General features: G+C 41.8%; 1 protein-coding gene across 2 annotated transcripts in view; it reads right to left on the bottom strand.

Moving 5' to 3' along the window:
* Positions 1–20,455, bottom strand: part of abcc8b (ATP-binding cassette, sub-family C (CFTR/MRP), member 8b) — a 62,204-nt gene that overhangs the window by 37,519 nt on the left and 4,230 nt on the right. For both annotated transcript variants that reach the window (XM_084125174.1, XM_084125175.1), the window contains exons 5-11: positions 18,089–18,255; positions 13,769–14,011; positions 12,493–12,681; positions 10,065–10,229; positions 9,465–9,620; positions 9,236–9,370; positions 8,010–8,172 (exon numbers count right to left, since the gene is read on the bottom strand). In XM_084125174.1, the coding sequence (XP_083981300.1) occupies positions 8,010–8,172; positions 9,236–9,370; positions 9,465–9,620; positions 10,065–10,229; positions 12,493–12,681; positions 13,769–14,011; positions 18,089–18,255 (1,218 nt within the window). The remainder of the gene's footprint in view (positions 1–8,009; positions 8,173–9,235; positions 9,371–9,464; positions 9,621–10,064; positions 10,230–12,492; positions 12,682–13,768; positions 14,012–18,088; positions 18,256–20,455) is intronic.

The following is a 20,455-nucleotide window of genomic DNA, read 5'->3' as shown; positions in this document are numbered from 1 at the left end:
TATACACCTGAAAGTGCGCATGCGCAGAAAGCGAAAACTACCTAGGGACGAGCACGTACGACGGCCTTATGTAAACATATCACCAAATTGATTGACAACTAGGAGGACCAATAGTCTTGATGATCCACCCGGAAAAAGAAAATCCTCCACTATACCTTTAATAGTGCTGCATGATTAATCATATCACAATCGCAAACGCGATGTCAAACCTATGCGATTATATGACGCAAAATTTTATGGAATAAATAAATTTGGGCTGTCAACGTTAACTACATTATTTTTGTCCAGTTTAATGCGTTAAAATATTTAATGCAATCAACACTGCATCCGTTCAATTTTGTCATCCTTTGGCTAGTGTAACATTATATGCAGAAACATCTGCATAAGATCCATCTGCAGAAACACCATGTAAAGCGTATATATCCTGCAGAAACGTTCCGGGTTACTTGACTGTAACCCTGTTCCCTGAAAAAGCGGAACGAGATGCTGCGCTGCTTAGCGCATTGGGAACGTCTTTAATCGTGACCTGCTGTGAATATAGTGTGTAAACACGTCGATGGAATCGACCGGAAGTAATATAGTCTCGGTCGGTGACGTCATCAGCGCGCACCCGCAACACAAGGCTATAAATAGATGAGCCGCAGGTGCATCGTCAGGATATTTTGTCTGAAGAGCAGTCCTGGGACATCATCAGCACGGCAATGCAGCGCAGCATCTCGTTCCGCTTTTTCAGGGAACAGGGTTACAGTCAAGTAACCCGGAACGTTCCCTTTCAAAAGCTACAATCGATGCTGCGCTGCTTAGCGCATTGGGAACGAGAATGCCCACGCCGCCGTGCTTGAAGGTGTCTGGACTCTTTACGGTTGTGTAGGTGTGCTCACAAGAACGCAGGAAAGCCCTAGACATCAGCTTGTGATATCGACTCAAGGACGTGAGAGCCCGGAGAAGCATGAACATCCAAACTATAAAATCTTATGAATGTGTGCGGAGAGGACCAGCCTGCCGCATCACAAACAAACTGCAAGGGGGCACCTCTTGCCAAGGCAGCAGAGGAGGCGACCCCTCTAGTGGAGTGAGCCCTTAGACCCGTTGGCGAAGCTTGACCGCGCGCCTCATAGGCAAGAGCAATAGCATCCCTGACCCAATGTGACATGGTCTGCTTGGTGGCGGCAGCGCCTCTGTTGCTGCCCCCATAACAAACGAATAGTTGCTCTGACTTACGCCACTGGCTAGTGCGGTGGACGTAGTTCTGAAGAGCACAAACTGGACATAGTCTGTGAGATCTCTCCTGCTCCGGTGTTGTGAACGGTGGAGGGCAGAAGGCCTCTAGAGTGACCGGATGTACAGCCAAGAAAGGCACCTTAGGCAGGTAATCAGGATGAGGATGCAAAATCACTTTCACCATTCCTGGGGCAAAGTCTAAGCAGGATGGCGAGATCGACAGAGCCTGCATATCCCCGATTCTTTTTAGAGAGGTTATAGCCATAAGAAAAACCATCTTTAGGGTCAGAAGTTTGTCAGACGCTGACTCTAGAGGTTCAAAGGGGGTCTAAACCAGATCCTCGAGTACTATTGCTAAGTCCCATGAAGGGATCTTGGTTCTTACGGGAGGCCTCAGTCGTCTGGCCCTACGAATGAAGCGAGCGAGCAGAGGATGTCTCCTGAGTGGTACCCCGTCAACCAAAGCATGGCAAGCCGAAAGAGCGGCCACATAAACCTTGAGAGTGGCGGGGCATGTGCCTGTTGATAATTTTTCTTGCGGGAAATCCAGAACTGAAGCAATCTGGCAGTTGACCGGATCTGCATTATGTACAACACAACCTCTTTCAAAGACACACCATTTGCTGGCATAACTCTTTCTAGTGGAGGAAGCCCTAGCACTTAGAATGGTCTCAATAACGGCAGGCGAAAGCCCAGTGCCCCTCAGTTGGTACCCATCAGGGGCCAAACATGAAGATTCCACAGGTCGAGCCTGGGATGGAATATCGTGCCCTCCACCTGGGACAGAAGGTCCCTCCTCTTCGGAATCCCCATGGCGAGCCGTCGAGGAGAGATATTATCTCCGAGAACCATACTCTGTTCGGCCAATGCGGCGCTATCAGTAAGAGGCAAGACCTCAAGACCTTGCTGGCGAACTCTGGCTAGAACTCCCGTGAGCAGAGCCACTGGAGGAAACACATACAGGCACATTTTGGGCCATGTGTGCACCATCACATCCAGACCCAAGGGGGCTGGGTGACTCAGAGAAAAGTAGAGGGGACATTGCTGGGAGGCGAAGAGGTCCCCCTCCGCTTCGTAAAATCTGGTCCAGATCTGTTTTACTACATGAGTTTCCATTCCCCCGTGTGTAATTTCTGTCTGGACAGTAAATCTGCTCCCACATTCAGATACTGAATTCTGAATGTAGACTGCCCTGAGTGACAGGAACTTTTCCTGGGCCCAGAGAAAAATCTGCCTCGCTATTCTGTTCAGATTGCGTGAGCGCAGACCTCCCTGGTGATTTATATCAGAGACTGCCGCTGTGTTGTCCACCCGCACTAGGACATGACAGCCTCTCAACTGGGGGAGAAAATATTTCAGGGCCAGAAATACAGCCATCAACTCGAGGCAGTTGATGTGCCAATCGAGCTGATGACCCTCCCATTCCCCTTGAGCTGGACGACCACTTAAGACCGCTCCCCAGCCCATCAGGGAGGCGTCTGTCGTTAGCAGTCTGCGACGACAAGGCACCCCGAGAGTGGGACCCAAGGCGAGGAACCGGTCTGAGCCCAGTGTTGGGGAGTAACGGAATACATGTACCGGCGTTACGTATTCAGAATACAAATTATGAGTAACTGTATTCCGTTACAGTTACAATTTAAATAGTTGGTATTTAGAATACAGTTACATTGTTGAAATCAATGGATTACATGACGATACTTCTCTGTTTCACGAGTTTATTCACTCTCTAAATAAATTAAGGCAACTCCATGCATTTCCCAGAAGCCCCAATATGAAAACGAAAAAAAATGTGCGGTTTGCGTGATCAGTCACAATGGAGTCGGAAGAGGAGCAGCGGGAGCTAGAGGTAGAAATTGAGCCGAAACAACAGAGCCAGGGCAAGAATGCGTTTCTGTCTTGGAAATTCAAACAGCATTTCACATTAAAGAAAGAGAAGGGAGAACGAAATATAGCCTAACTGTGCAGTGCAACCTCTGCTTGCCAGCAACCAACCTCCTTTCAGCGTCCAAAGACTCCACCTCAAACCTGAAGAAGCATCTTAAAGGACGTGGACGTGACATTTGCAGTCACAACTTAATATAATATATAATATTCTAAAACTTAATAGAAATATTAATTCTCAGAAAATGCATTAATACCAATAGTGAAACGTCTGTTTATATATCCATACTCCCTTAATAAAGGAGTCCAGACATTAGAAGTAGCCTAAATCAGACAACAGATAATCAGGACACGGAGGCGCCAGCGCGTGAACTAGAGATTGTCTCATAAATGAACGCCCGTTTCACACATACTCTGTTTGCAGTGCGTATGCGGTGCGTATTTTTTTCCGTACCCAATGTTAACAGTTTAGAGCTTTCACACTGCACAGGGATGCGGTCCGTTATCTCTTCTAGGTGCGGTGCGTATACAAATACTGTTTAATTAAATACTGATTTTTTTCACAGTCATCTTTTTACTTTAAGACTGGGGTAAAGCAATGAAAACTACAGTTTACCTCAACTCGTCTGATTCGTGGAGGTTGAAAAACAAGTTTTTTGTGGCATGCAAGATTTATTGTATTAAAATTGAAATGCAAAAGAAAAGGCATGACAGTATGTTTTTGTCAATTTTAAGTTTTAATTTAAATTGTTTGCGATTTTAATATAGCCTACATGGTTAAATATGTTACCACTTGCTTGAATAACTTAATATAGGCCTATAATCTATATAGAAGTAATGCATTGATTAATACGTTGTTTAAATTGTTTAAACTTGAATACGTCTATTAAAGAGTGCATATGTGTTAGGGGTGTGCATTGGCACTGCCCTCACAATTCGATTCGATTACGATTCACCAGGTAACGATTCGATTCAATTCGATTCTACGATGCATTGCGATGCATCAGAATTCTACTGCACACAACAGTCATGAGGCAATACAAGCAGTCAGATATTGAACAACAGATTTTATTGGCTGCTATGTGTGTATTATCACTCTCCTGTATCTTTGACATAAATGTCATTAAATAAAATAAAATTGAATGGTACAGGGTATGGATATGGCATTTTCAAACCTGAAAAAGAAAACATAAATCACTGCTTTCAGTGCTTTGAATGAGAAATGTTTCTCTTCTCTCTGCTTGAGAACCATTTGAAATTAAATTTCAACTTTATTGTCCAACTCAAGGCCAGAAAATAAACAGTGTAGGGGTGTAACGGTTCACAATATTCACGGTTCGGTTCAATAGGATACACTTGTGTCACGGTTCGGTACGTTTTCGATACAGCAAAAAGAAAGAAATGCCAGAGAAATTTCCTTGATTTTTATTTTTTTTTAAATTCTTTTTTTATTAAAACTAACATCATAAAGTATGACTTTTTTTTTCTTTGAGCAATGATGGAGCTATAATTGACTCTTCTTAGGAGCATATAAAACAAAACAGCTCCTTGGAAAAAATTAAATGTAATATTTTGTGCTTATAAACAAATGTTTATTTTAGTTCAGATTAACATTTGAGGGCAGCAATGTTATTCATAATCTCGAAATAAATCCGACATAACGTTACTTGAAAGCATTATAGCCTACTATTCCTGGCAAACTTCCAAAGTTGCAGTTACTGTTACTACAGTAAATCCATGGTGAATATTGCAGATCTGTGGACACCGGATAGTTCATTCATGTCACAATGTTTCTTCCTGGTTTCCACGTCAGCGCTGTTTGATCCGTTAATAACGGAGAAATGTGAATGTTTCTCACTAGATCTCGCAGCGATGTTATTACTTTAGTGGCGAGTTCAAATGCTTTCTTTACTGGATCTCTTATTAGCGCTGTGTAGTATAAGATCGGCTCGCGCTGCTTTGGTCCAAACTGATAAACAGTCCGTCACGAGTAGCTCAGTTTCGTTCCGCTTACATTGCGTTTGCCATAATTTGATGTTGTGGTCGCACCAGCGTCTGCATTATGAGCGCGCTCGCGACGCGCTTACATTTGAAATAATAACCGTTCGGTTTGAAAATGCGTGCCTTGTACCAAACGGTTTAATACGAATAGGCTACGCGTACCGTTACACCCCTAAAACAGTGACATAATCGATTATGGCACTTTGCCGCATCGATGCTGAATCGTGCATGCCCCGCATTGCGATGCATCGCCGAATCGATTATTGTTGACACCACTAATATGTGTAGGCTACAAAGAGAATTGCACCGGTGACGAAACTTTTTTTAAAATAAAAGTTGCTGATAACTTCTGGATTTGAAATACAAATATTGTGTATATGTGTTTGTGGTACAGCCGCGGATCAGTTACGCACTGCAAACGCATGTGAAAGCACTATAGCGCGTGCTGCTCTTGTAAGCTACCGCATACGCACCGCAACACGCAGCGCATACGCACTGCACACGGAGTATGTGTGAAACGGGCGCTCAGCATATAAGGTAGTAGGCCCTGCTTGCCTCACAGACATTTAGACTACTTTTAAACAGAACAATTCAACACGAAAGAACTGCTCTCTGCATATATAATACGTATGAAATGTGCATTTTTCTCTGTGGCGTGTTCACTAGGCTACTGCAAAGATCGCGAGTTAGCATCGTCAACTTCATCTTTGTAGCCGACACTGACAAAGAAAACACTTGTTTATTAATAAACAATTAAAATATCTCCTTTCTATATTTGACATATAATTATTACTTTTGCCGGTTCTTTGTGACAGCTTTTAGGTGCTTTATTGGCATACACGTCACCACCGCATCACCGCACCCGCAAGAATAGGCCTGTTTATTAAGCAGGATTTGATGGCCGACACTTATAAAATGCAATTCAATGTGGAAGTAATCCAAGTATTCAGAATACATTACTCAGATTGAGTAACGTAACGGAATACATTACAAATTACATTTTTGGGCATGTATTCTGTAACGAAATACATTTTGAAAGTATCCTTCCCAACACTGTCTGAGCCACAGAGACAGTGTACGAAGCCCGCAGTGCGTCACTTTTATTTGCCTTTGAGGATTGGCCCTTGGATGAAATCCCCTGGCTTTTAGCCACAACTGAAATGGTCTCATGTGCAACAGCCCCAAAGGAATCATCGTGGATGCTGAAGCCATGAAACCTAACATCTTTTGGTACTGACGAACAGTGCGATCTTGGCCTAGCCTGACTTTGCTCATGGTTAGCCGAATGGTCTCGATTCGAGCGGGAGACAGTTGTGCCTGCATCGTGATCGAATCCCAAACAATCCCGAGATAAGTCGTTCTCTGGGCAGGAGAAAGAACACTTTTCTTGATGTTGAGTCTCAACCCTAGAGAAACTAGATGAGCTAACACGATGTCTCTGTGTTGAAGCGCCATCTCTTGCGATTGTGCTAGTATTACCCAATCGTCTATATAATTTAAAATGCGAATGCCCTGGAGTCGTAATGGAGCCAGTGCTGCATCCATGCATTTTGTGTATGTGCGGGGTGATAAGGCTAGGCTGAATGGAAGAACCCGAAACTGGTATGCTTCGCCCCCGAAAGCGAACCTCAGGAACTTCCTGTGTTGTGGCAATATTTCTATGTGAAAATATGCGTCCTTCAGATCGATCGTGACGAACCAGCCGTGATGTTGAATTTGCGACACGACCATCTTGATGGTTAACATCTTGAACTTGAGTGCTTTGACTGTACGGTTTAAGCCTCGAAGATCTAAGATTGGACGCAACCCCCCGTCCTTCTTGGGGACCAGGAAGTATCTGCTGTAATAGCCCGACTCCCTCTCTGGAAGAGGAACATGTTCTATGGCCTCTTTGCTCAGAAGAGTTTGTAGCTCTTGTGACAGTACATGCATCAGCTCCGGTCTCACGGAAGTGGAGACCACGCTGTTGAAATGCGGAGGACGATGAATAAATTGGATTCTGTATCCTATTTGCACTGTGCTTAATACCCAAGCAGAAATGCCTGGCAGAAGTTTCCACGCTGCCAGACTCTCTGATAGTGGTATTAACTTTAACACTTCCTTTTGAGGGGATGTTAGATATTCCATGTCCTGGATGAAAGCAGGAAGCAATGGAACATCTAACAATTCGCTGGAAACCGCTGCCCCCCGAAGCACCAGAGGTGGCGGGGATGGAGAGGTTTCGTGGGGGTAACGAGAAGGAGTGCCCCATCCCGTGGGGAGCTACCCCCACCAGACTGGGCACCAGACCATCAGGACTTCCTGTTTTTATTGATAATAGTCCTGAGGTCTAGTCTGGAAGGCTGCTGGGTGCGGCGAGCCGGTCTCCCATCCTTATGAGGGGGAGCACGACTCGCCACACTCTGCTTCTTAACCTCCCTGGTTCTTGAAGGACTGGGGAGAGGTTGGGTGGCCGATGGCCCCTCCCATAGAGTGCGGCGAGGAAGGAACTGCACAAAAGCTTCCTCATGCTTTTTGACACTCAGACCGCACCCACATTGCCATCGTGGGGCTCTCGCATGGATCTGGCTGACGAGCAAGAGACGGGTCTAACAAGAGTATACATCCTGCAGAAACACGCGGTAAAGCGTATATATCCTGCAGAAACACTCGGTAAAGCGTATATATCCTGCAGAAACACGCGGTAAAGTGTATATATCCTGCAGAAACACTCGGTAGAGCGTATATATCCTGCAGAAACACTCGGTAGAGCGTATACATCCTGCAGAAACACGCGGTAAAGTGTATATATCCTGCAGAAACACTCGGTAGAGCGTATATATCCTGCAGAAACACTCGTAAAGCGTATTTATCCTGCAGAAACACTCAGTAAAGCGTATATATATGGGGTGTGATTTGAGGCTCACTGGAGAGGGACGTGTAGAGAGCAAACGTCCTAAGGTTGCTCAGCTCTTGTCTGCGTGTTTCCTCAACGCTGGATCTGAAGATGTGTTCCCATGCGTAGAGTTTCAGGAGCTTGATCCCCCTCAGAAGCTCGTTGGTTTTCTTCAGTCTCTCACTGGTGTATTCCTGTAACACACACACACAGCGCGATGAAATCACTGCGTACTCCAACTTTGCTGATACACCTGTCGCATACAATCTAGTTTAGACATTTTTAGCAAGTAAAAGTCTTTTAGTACAAATGTCCTCCTTCAGTTCGTGCTTCGCGTGTTTTTCTGCTGTGAAATCGGCACTGATTTACTGTATAACATTTATATTGTTAGTAATATTTCAAGATGAACACTTACTGGACTGAAGCAACTTCTGTTTACTTGATTATCATACATCATTATCATTGAATTGCATTATATGTTTTAAAACTACAGAGCTTTGATCATAAAACTAAGCATTTAAATATCATTTTATCAAGACATATTATTGGCAGATATATACGGCTGATATTTATTTGCATTTTATGTTTATAGTCTGATATACAGTGATAAAGATCTCACTGATTTGCATTACAAGCATCAGAATTGCATCACATTTGGTCCATATAAATATCAGCATCTGCACCAAATTGCATATATTTGCTCAGCTTTATTCCCTCCCTGAGTTTGAGCTCCATATTCTCACTATATCATACTTTATAAATTATAAAAAGCGTGTTGCATCAAATACTCAACACATATGCAAACTTTCTTTAAATAAATGAATCCATTTTTTAAAGAAATATGTGACCATTAATTTAATGTCAAGCTTTACAGGGTTACTATATTTATTTACAGTAGCTGCGTTTCCATTACATATTTGGCGATATTTTTAGCGATATTTTCTAAATGTCGATAAAGAACTATTGCGAAATGATGGCGTTTCCATTAACCAATGTTATGCGACTAAAAACGTAATTTTTCTTACGTAAACATAATCTACGTCATGTGACCTGTAAATGCGTAAAAACAGTTTGCTAAATTGCAGTTTTGCTAAATATTCCTTTTTCGAATTGCCTGAAAAACCACCTCATGCGAGCGTAAAAATGTTTTTGCAAAATTGACATTTTCCATTGGGTGTATTTTAAATTCGCAGTTTCAATTTGCGCAATTTGGAGGGTAATGGAAACGCGGCTAGTATATATGACGGAACTGCTCACCAGAGTGCTCTTCTGCACGCGTGAGAGTCGAGTGGCTACGAAATACTGCAGCGGAGCCAAAGCAACGATGACAGTCGCCCCGATCAGAGCGCTCACTCCCAGCAGATAGTAGAGGAGTAACACACCAATGACAATCTACACATGAAATAATTCAGCAGAATTTACAATGCATACATGTATTCATGTAGGTGGTTAAATAATGTTAAACGAAACAATCCCTGATGCTAACCTGAACCGGCATGGCCCACAGGTTGGGACAGAGGAAGAAGAACCACATGAGGTGGTTGGTGTCGCGGGCCACGAGACTGCAGATCTGAGCCGTGGTCATGTCACCCATAGACATGTTAGACGTGCACAGGCGCATGATCTTATTGTAAATCTTAGTCTGTGGGAAAAAGAACAATGACAAAATGTTTCCAAGTTACTAGAAAAATGTCAAAGGATTGTCATTAATCTTCATCTTACCAATTAAAGTCACCATGAAATCAAACCGGACAATTGTTGTTGTTTTTTTATGGAATATTGCAGTGTTTATACTAAATGATTTATCAGTGCACATCATTATAGTTTTAATAATCTTGAATCAGAATTACAGCAGCATCTCTTCTCTTCTCTGATGACGAGGGCGGGGCAACCTGTCACTCACATGAGATCAGCCAATAGCAAACCACAACCATACAATCAAGCCCCGCCCACATTTGTTCTTGTTCCAGAAGTGTTTCACTCGGATATATGGCACAATTGGGAAGAAAAAACTTTAACAGAACTTTAACAGAACAATGAACATAAAAACTAGAGTTTATTGACAGGCGGGGTTTATTAATCATACCTGAATGGCTCCTCTGAGTTTTATCCCGGTCTCAATGGCCACATAATACGAGGCCTGTAGGAAAGTTCTCTGCAGCAACAGGGCCAGAAAGAGCAGAACAGCGAGAACATACGCATTCGCCAAGAACGCCTCCGAGGAGATGAAGTGCACTCCAAGCAGCTTCACCTATAAAGACACAGAGTGAAAAAGAGTGTGTGTGTGAAGTGTGTAAAATATTGATCAATGGGTGAATCTTGAAGAAACATGTCTAGGTCACATTTCACCCCATCGTTTAATGACTTTTCTTTAATGTTGCCGTTTGAGCATGAAAAAGCTCTGCAAAGCTCCAGTTCTTCTCTATATCAGTGTCAGTGTTTCTGAACTCCTGAAACGCCTCCATTGTAGTCTTGAGTTTCTTCCGGGAACGAACACGTCACAATATTCCTCATTATAATAATTCATACGCAGAATAAAGGGGCGGGGCCTGGTTGAGTTAGTTGTGTGTTAAACTGGCGGTTATGGTAAGGGGCGGGACATTTCCCAAACACACTCGAAGCGCTCGACCAATCACAACACACTGCTCCAGCCGACCAATCAGAGCACAGTGTGCTTTTCAGAAGGAGGGGCTTCATAGATACAGGAAGTAAACAGAGCGTTACTGACAGACTGGGAAGAGAGGAGCCGCAACAATGGAGAATATGAGGAAAATAATGTGATTTGAATGCAAAACTCCCCATATTCATTAACGCTCAAGAGCACACAGTCATCTAATAGCATGCAATATGCCTCAGCCATCTCAAAGCTATCAAAGCCATTTCTGTGCTCTTGAAGCCACTTAAGTGTGTTCAAACTGATCATGTGATGAGATAAACATCATCTTCCTTGTGTAAAAATAGAGAACCATGTATTTTTAGCAAGAGAAATTGTGCACCTACAAATTAGCAACAAAACATTTCAGAAGAAAGTAATATGAACTTGTTTCAAAATCAGGTTTTCCATAAACCATTTGCATATCAAGTGACAAATATTATGCAGCGGCACACAATCAGATTTGACAAGTACTGAACTGAAACGCAAAGCAATCGTCCAGAGTGTTTGTCAGGAACATGGATACTACACATTCAAAGAGGCAAAATTGAAACCAGCACGCTGGTGCTTAAATGCTTTTAACCTTAAATAATACTGCCAGCTGATAGGGCTCTCTGTATGTTTACAGCATTAGGTGAGTTGTTTTTTTCTTGAGAAAAATTAACGCCTATCTTAAGTAGGCCTACCTAATATTTATCCAAATGAGTCAATATTAAATCAGATCACAATAATTTAATTTAATTGAAATAATATAAAAGCGTAGCTTACCAGAAATTGTACCATGTAAACATTGTAACGTAACACATCATTTTTATTTATTTTTTTCCAAGTGAAACAAAAATCAAGAATTCTAAATAATATTTATGCAGCTCTTTTTAACACATTATAATAAGGTCCCATTACTTAACATTAGTAAATGCATTAACAATAAGCAATACATTTGTTAAGGTAGACTATTTATTTATCTTTGTTAACATTAATACATTTATTAACATTAACTAAGATTAATAAATGCTTTGTAAAAATAAAATACAAATTTCATTATAAGTTCACATTAACTAATGTAGTTAAATATATAGTTCAGTCATGAAACTCTAGATGGCGCAGGCTGATCTGAACACAATGACATCATCTAACACGGCTCGAGCTGATTGGACAATGAGCTTGCTGCGGAACTAATAAATCGGTTCTATATTTGCTGTAAGCAGTTTTTCAGAAACCCCCCAGCTCCACCTACGGGTATTTTCATGTATGTTATATAAAAGAATCAGCGTAGCAGATCTATTGGCCAAGACCAAACATATCAACATTGCCATTTCCATCAGCATGACAAACCCTCAGAGAGTTTGTTAACTAATGGAGCCTTAGACATTGTAAAGTGTTCCCATAAAATCTACCTGAAAAGGATGGGAAAGCACTAAATAAGTACTCATGAACTTTATTCCAGTTCCACGCAGCTCTCAAATCAAACATGAGTTGGCCATCATAATTGGACGCCCCTTGATTTGATGTTTAGTTATAGAATGTAATGACGTCCAGTGACGTCCAGGCAATTTTTAAAGGTCCTGAGTCCGAAGTTTTCGTATTCGTCATTTGGTGGCTCTGAAATGTCAAAACGAAATGCTTTCAGAATGCTTGCTACGGATGCAAAAAACGCAGAAAATCAAACCCGATCCGAATTTTTTTAAGACGGACGAAAGTTTCAGAGGCAGTGTGTAAACGTGATTGACACAAAGTGAGGTTGCATTTATTTTTTAATGTGCAAAAATTTCGGACTCAGTATGCAAGGACCTTAAGTGTGGTTTAACTGTCCAAACACCTGTTGGGGCCACTGTAAGTACTGTAATATTTGCATTGGTACCGGAGGCAGAGCACTGTGATTGTCACTGCTGACGTGATGAACGATCCCCGAGATGCAGAGCGGCCCGGCGAAGCCCAGCAGATCCGCCATGAAGCGGAAGGTGATGCTGAGCACCAGACGTCTGCCGAACGCCAGCCGAAGGGAACGCCAGATCCACCTCGAGCCCTTCAGCGGGACCGGCCCGTCGTCCTGCACACACACACGAGAGAGAGAGAGAGAGAGAGATGACCGATGAACCAACGGAGATGCCAGACGCAGATTCCCAGCAAGCAATTTTGCGTTTAAAAGACGTATAATAGCCGTCCGAACACAGCCCTGACGTCTAGGCTAAAATAAGGCAAAATTCGGGCATTCAGTGAAAATTTAATAGACGTCTAAACCATAGCCCAAGAATAGACTAGTCATCAATTAGATCACAAAGAAATTAAATGAGTGAAGAAATGAAACCAAACACCATGTAATCACTGTTGACTCTGCTTACATGATGGGATATCACACATCTCTCAAGTTATTTCGGAAAAAAAAACGACATGTAACCAAATTCAAAGTTATTTTGGCTAGAAGTGGGTGAAAGAGATGACAGATGAGCCAGTGGTGATGACAGACGCAGATTATGAGATTCGCTGACTATTTAATTTTAATAACCTCTAAACTGGTAATTTAGTAACTGATGCACAGATTATGTAAAATCCACACCCAAACACATTTTCTACCATGTCTTACATAAGGGGCTTAATCTGAAGTGTTTCTGAAGTCCCGTCTGTTTTTCAGGACAAAGGGGATAAAAGCAATTCTGCTGTTTTGGGGACATACGCAGTCTGGTTATACAAGTGCACGTCTACAAAACAACAGGAGGGTTCTGACCAAAAATAAATAAATAAATAAAGTTTGCAGATCTCTGATTTTGGCAGAGAAAGAGAACCTGCTGTTTAAACTTATGTAATGTCTGCGTACATGCAGCTCTTCCCTGAAATCCAGATTATACATCGCTGACCTTTCATGAACCAGCGCACAGTTTGAGTGATATCATAAATATTATGTCTGTATTCACTCTCTATTTTTCGATTAAGAGTTTGAAACATTCCACAATGCATCAAACTCAAACTTTAAAGGGGTGGTATAACGCCCTTTTCACAAGATGTCCCCAGAGTGTGTGTGTGAAGTTTTAGCTCAAAATACCCCACAGATATTTGTATATAGCATGTAAAACGCACCGTTCTCCCAATTCTCCTAATGTTATACGGATTCCTCTGACGCAGTGAAGGAATGAACGCACCGTTTTTGCGTCGAAGGCCTTGCGGAGCCTCTGGTAGTTGGTGAGAGCCCTCATGGATATGGGCAGCTTGCCGATGGTTTTCAGGTCGATGGGTCTTTGGTGTGCAGATGTGATGAAGGTGTTCATCCACCAGTACGTGCTCTTCGACAGCAGGTTTACGAAAGGCTGAAGGAACCGAACACCCAGATCCTGAAGATCATCGGGTGGCTTCACCTCCGTGGGAAACGCAAACCACATGTAGCGCTGAAACCCAACGAGAACGCAGGCATTAGTGAAGCTTCGACAGCTTTAAGTGCATTTCCATCTAACAAAAAAATCAACAATCATTTTGCTGCTGCTGTTTTGGAAAGTATTTCACTTAATGTTGGAACATGGATGCAGGGATTCACTCCTATTTAGATGCATAGAGCATCGATGAGGGCATATAAGTCTATTTCCTTTGCAAAGGTGATGCTATGGTTGGAAAAGATGTTCATAACAGTATATAAGACATACATTTTCAACCATTTTACCTCCATTTGACTGTTTTTAAGAAATCCCTTGGGAAAAAGAAGTGCACTCAAATGTTCTCAATGCGCACTTGTAGTGTACTTCAAATCGTAAATCTTAAAACACTTCATGGATGTTTTTTTAACACACTTAAGTACACTTTTATAAAGTGCACTTTGTAATAATTAAAAGTTGTACTTTAAAGTACACTTTGCGAAATTGTTTTATAATCTTTACACTTATTTTGATGTGTTGACTAACATACTAAAGCAATTGTAAAGTGCATGATTATTAATTAACAATAATCTTTATTATTATATTGGTTAATATATTTTAAATGTATAAAATTGCAACACAATACAATTTAAATACATGCTGACATACAGGTACAAGTTTTAATATAGAAATTACATAAAAGTATATTTTTATTTCCCATGTTTATCAGTACATTCGGCTGTACACGTTAAACATATTTCAAAGACAATAGAAGTATGAAATGACATATAAAGATATACTGAAGTCATACATTTAAAATGCAACTAAATGCATTTAATGTACATTTTAAACTATAATATATTTTCATTTAATTGTGATAACATCCAATTAAGCATCTGAAAACATTACATCCAGTTCACACTTCAAAACAATTATTTAAAGTAATTTATTTCCGTTATAAGTAATCTTTTTAAAAGTATGCTGAAGTTTATTTCTTTTTCAACAAGGGTTACAGAAGTAAAACTATTAGCTCTATTAAACAAACATAAGTAAGACTTGGTCCTTGTTTTGCACAATAGATTGCATGTCTGGATACTTTGTTTAAAAATTGTTTCTAAACTACAAAATGACTTATATTTATGTCCAAAAATTAATATAATAATAGCATAATATTTCTTGGCAAACTGTAATTTGACACTATACTTGAATTGTATTATAAGTATGTAGCCTAGCTGTTTTTTCCCCATCTGGTAATTTCCCCAAACTTTATTCTAGTAATGTGAGGCCGAACACGGTACGGTTACGAGACGGGATTATCCCCAGTGATGAGTTATGCACATTAATTTTTAAGCAGTCATAGGTTCAAGACCTGGACGAGCCTCCGCTCTCCTCAGAAGCAACAGAACACAAGCGTCCCGATAAACAGCTTAGCGAAGCAAGAGAAGAGTGAGGGATTTGCATCAACAGAAGTTGATTGTGAGTTGCGTGGTCATTTGATTCAGCTGTAAACTACAGAAGTGCAGGTTCTCAGCATTTTAATCTCACATGGAGCCACAGCAGGGCTATTACGCAACACACAGAGCGGATCACGCCGGACTTAAAGCGATGATGTCCTCATGCATACATTTGATGTCTGACATGGAGGCGAATGATTACAAGGCATTTTCTCAGACAAGCTACAAATATATATTAATATTTAAATATTTAAATATTTATTTATTTATTATTGTTTGCAATAATAATACTTTACAATAAGGTTCCATTTGTTAACTTTATTAATGAAAAATGCTTCTAAATCATTTATTAATTGTAGGCTATGTTCAGTTCGACACTTACTAATACATTGTTCAAATCAAAAGTTGTGTTTGTTAATTTTATTAATGAGCTAACAGGAACTTACAATGAACAGCTGTATTTTTATTGATTGATGTTAACAATATTAATACATTCTGTAGCAAATGTTTTGCTCAATGGTAGTTAATGCATTAAAAATGGGACTTTATTATAAATGGGACTTTATCAGTTGTAAAAGAAAAGATATACAGTATATGTGCTGTAACGTTCAAAAGTGTGGGGTCAGTAAGAATATTTTTTCAGATAACATTTTTTTTTTTTTTGAGAAATAAATGAAATCAATACTTTTATTCAGCAAGGACGCATTAAATTGATCAAAAGTGACAGTAAAGACATTTATAATGTTAAAAAAAGATTCTATTTCAAATAAATAAAATAGAACTTTCTATTCATCAAAGAATCCTGAAAAAATAATCGTCCACAACTGTTTTCAACTTTGATAATAATAATGAATGTTTTCTGAGCATCAAATCATCATATTAGAATGATTTCTGAAGGATCATGTGACACTGAAGACTGGAGTAATGATGCTGAAAATTCAGCTTTGATCACAGGAATAAAATATATTTTAAAATATATTCAAATAGAAAACAGTTATTTTAAATCGTCATAATATTTAACAATATTACTCTTACTTTTTTTGTATTTTTAATCAAATAAATAGCCTTAGTGAGCATAAGAGACTTATTACTGATCCCAAACTTATAAACTTATGAACTTATGAAACTTATACACACATATATATATATATATATATATATATATATATATATATATATATATATATATATATATATATATATATACACTCACCTAAAGGATTATTAGGATCACCATACTAATAGTGTGTTTGACCCCCTTTCGCCTTCAGAACTGCCTTAATTCTACGTGGCATTGATTCAACAAGGTGCTGAAAGCATTCTTTAGAAATGTTGGCCCATATTGATAGGATAGCATCTTGCAGTTGATGGAGATTTGTGGGATGCACATCCAGGGCACGAAGCTCCCGTTCCACCACATCCCAAAGATGCTCTATTGGGTTGAGATCTGGTGACTGTGGGGGCCATTTTAGTACAGTGAACTCATTGTCATGTTCAAGAAACAAATTTGAAATGATTCGAGCTTTGTGACATGGTGCATTATCCTGCTGGAAGTAGCCATCAGAGGATGGGTACATGGTGGTCATAAAGGGATGGACATGGTCAGAAACAATGCTCAGGTAGGCCGTGGCATTTAAACGATGCCCAATTGGCACTAAGGGACCTAAAGTGTGCCAAGAAAACATCCCCCACACCATTACACCACCACCACCAGCCTGCACAGTGGTAACAAGGCATGATGGATCCATGTTCTCATTCGCCAAATTCTGACTCTACCATCTGAATGTCTCAACAGAAATCGAGACTCATCAGACCAGGCAACATTTTTCCAGTCTTCAACTGTCCAATTTTGGTGAGCTCGTGCAAATTGTAGCCTCTTTTTCCTATTTGTAGTGGAGATGAGTGGTACCCGGTGGGGTCTTCTGCTGTTGTAGCCCATCCGCCTCAAGGTTGTGCGTGTTGTGGCTTCACAAATGCTTTGCTGCATACCTCGGTTGTAACGAGTGGTTATTTCAGTCAAAGTTGCTCTTCTATCAGCTTGAATCAGTCGGCCCATTCTCCTCTGAACTCTAGCATCAACAAGGCATTTTCGCCCACAGGACTGCCGCATACTGGATGTTTTTCCCTTTTCACACCATTCTTTGTAAACCCTAGAAATGGTTGTGCGTGAAGATCCCAGTAACTGAGCAGATTGTGAAATACTCAGACCGGCCCATCTGGCACCAACAACCATGCCACGCTCAAAATTGCTTAAATCACCTTTCTTTCCCATTCTGACATTCAGTTTGGAGTTCAGGAGATTGTCTTGACCAGGACCACACCCCTAAATGCATTGAAGCAACTGCCATGTGATTGGTTGATTAGATAATTGCATTAAGGAAAAATTTAACAGGTGTTCCTAATAATCCTTTAGGTGAGTGTATGTATATATATATATATATATATATATATATATATATATATATATATATATATATATATATATATATATATACTAATTGCAATAATTGTGCAATGTTTTTTTTTTTTTTTTTTGTGCATGGCACTTCTGAAGTCAACAGCATTTAAAAAAGCAATAAGCATAGAGTCATAGACAGTTCCATTAAACACCAGATACAAATATCCCAGATATTCCCGCTATATTTCCGGATCCCATACTCACCCTGCGCAGGATCACGTTGACCTCGACCCCCAGCAGAAGCCCGTACAGGAGCGCCAGGAGTCCCGTGATGCAGAACCGCAGCTGTCTCGGCCCGATGCCGTGAGAATCGTACTTCACAAACTTGATGGTTTTGGTAATAAAGGCCAAAGTCCAATAGATCAGAAGTGCTGGATAGGAAGAGGAATATTTCCTATATTATCTATGTATCATCTGTTTACTCTTTTACTGTTTACAGTCTATTTTATAACTGTATCATATATCTCTTTTAATTCCTTTTATAACTGTTTTTCATTTTCCTTAGTTTTATTTTGTGATTATTTTAATTCCTTTCTATGTAAAGCACTTTTAATTGCCATAGTGTATGAAAAGTGCTATATAAATAAACATAAAGTGTAGCGTCAGTTCTGGCAGATCATGTTAGTCAAGCTCGCATCAGTGACTCTCAGCTGATCCACGTCTACCTAAAGGAATACGACACCTATCATTGTATACATATATAAGCTCCTTCAGCATTATCAGCACCTATCTCGTTTCTCAAGAGCGGATTACCCTCCTCCATCCCCAGCTCCTCTCGTTTCTCAGGAGATAATTACCCTCCTCCGTCCCCAGCTCCTCTCGTTTTTTCAGGAGCGGATTACCCTCCTCCATCCCCAGCTCCTCTCGTTTCTCAGGAGATAATTACCCTCATCTATCCGCAGCTCCTCTCGTTTCTCAGGAGCGGATTATCCTCCTCCGTCCCTAGCTCCTCTAGTTTCTCAGGAGATAATTACCCTCATCCATCCGCAGCTCCTCTCGTTTCTCAGGAGATAATTACCCTCCTCCATCCCCAGCTCCTCTCGTTTCTCAGGAGATAATTACCCTCATCCAGCCGCAGCTCCTCTCGTTTCTCAGGAGCTGATTACCCTCATCCATCCGCAGCTCCTCTCGTTTCTCAGGAGCGGATTACCCTCCTCCGTCCCCAGCTCCTCTCGTTTCTCAGGAGCGGATTACCCTCCTCCATCCGCAGCTCCTCTCGTTTCTCAGGAGCGGATTACCCTCATCCATCCGCAGCTCCTCTCGTTTCTCAGGAGCGGATTACCCTCCTCCCTCCCCAGCTCCTCTCGTTTCTCAGGAGCGGATTACCCTCCTCCATCCCCAGCTCATCTCGTTTCTCAGGAGTGGATTACCCTCCTCCATCCCAAGCTCCTCTCGTTTATCAGGAGATAATCACCCTCCTCCGTCCCCAGCTCCTCTCGTTTCTCAGGAGCGGATTACCCTCCTCCATCCCCAGCTCCTCTCGTTTCTCAGGAGCGGATTACCCTCCTCCCTCCCCAGCTCCTCTCGTTTCTCAGGAGTGAATTACCCTCCTTCGTCCCCAGCTCCTCTTGTTTCTCAGGAGATAATTACCCTCCTCCATCCGCTGCTCCTCTCGTTTCTCAGGAGCGGATTACCCTCATCCATCCCCAGCTCCTCTCGTTTCTCAGGAGATAACTACCCTCCTCCCTCCCCATCTCCTCTCGTTTCTCAGGAGATAATTACCCTCCTCCCTCCCCAGCTCCTCTCGTTTCTCAGGAGATAATTACCCTCCTCCATCCCCAGCTCCTCTCGTTTCTCAGGAGATAATTACCCTCCTCCATCCCCAGCTCCTCTCGTTTCTCAGGAGATAATTACCCTCCTCCATCCGCAGCTCCTCTCGTTTCTCAGGAGCAGATTACCCTCATCCATCCCCAGCTCCTCTCGTTTCTCAGGAGATAACTACCCTCCTCCATCCCCAGCTCCTCTCGTTTCTCAGGAGATAATTACCCTCCTCCCTCCCCAGCTCCTCTCGTTTCTCAGGAGATAATTACCCTCCTCCATCCCCAGCTCCTCTCGTTTCTCAGGAGATAATTACCCTCCTCCATCCGCAGCTCATCTCGTTTCTCAGGAGCTGATTACCCTCCTCCATCCCCAGCTCCTCTCGTTTCTCAGGAGATAACTACCCTCCTCCATCCCCAGCTCCTCTCTTTTCTCAGGAGATAACTACCCTCCTCCCTCCCCAGCTCCTCTCGTTTCTCAGGAGATAATTACCCTCCTCCATCTGCAGCTCCTCTCGTTTCTCAGGAGCGGATTACCCTCCTCCATCCCCAGCTCCTCTCGTTTCTCAGGAGATAATCACCCTCCTCCATCCCCAGCTCCTCTCGTTTCTCAGGAGATAACTACCCTCCTCCCTCCCCAGCTCCTCTCGTTTCTCAGGAGATAATTACCCTCCTCCATCTGCAGCTCCTCTCGTTTCTCAGGAGCGGATTACCCTCCTCCATCCCCAGCTCCTCTCGTTTCTCAGGAGTGAATTACCCTCCTCCATCCCCAGCTCCTCTCGTTTCTCAGGAGTGAATTACCCTCCTCCATCCC

Source organism: Abramis brama (genome assembly GCF_963993115.1).
Source record: "Abramis brama genome assembly, chromosome: 9".
In the NCBI taxonomy this organism is placed as follows: Eukaryota; Metazoa; Chordata; class Actinopteri; order Cypriniformes; family Leuciscidae; genus Abramis; species Abramis brama.
The sequence above is the reverse complement of the archived record's forward strand: the minus strand, read 5'-3'. Positions and strand labels throughout refer to the sequence as shown.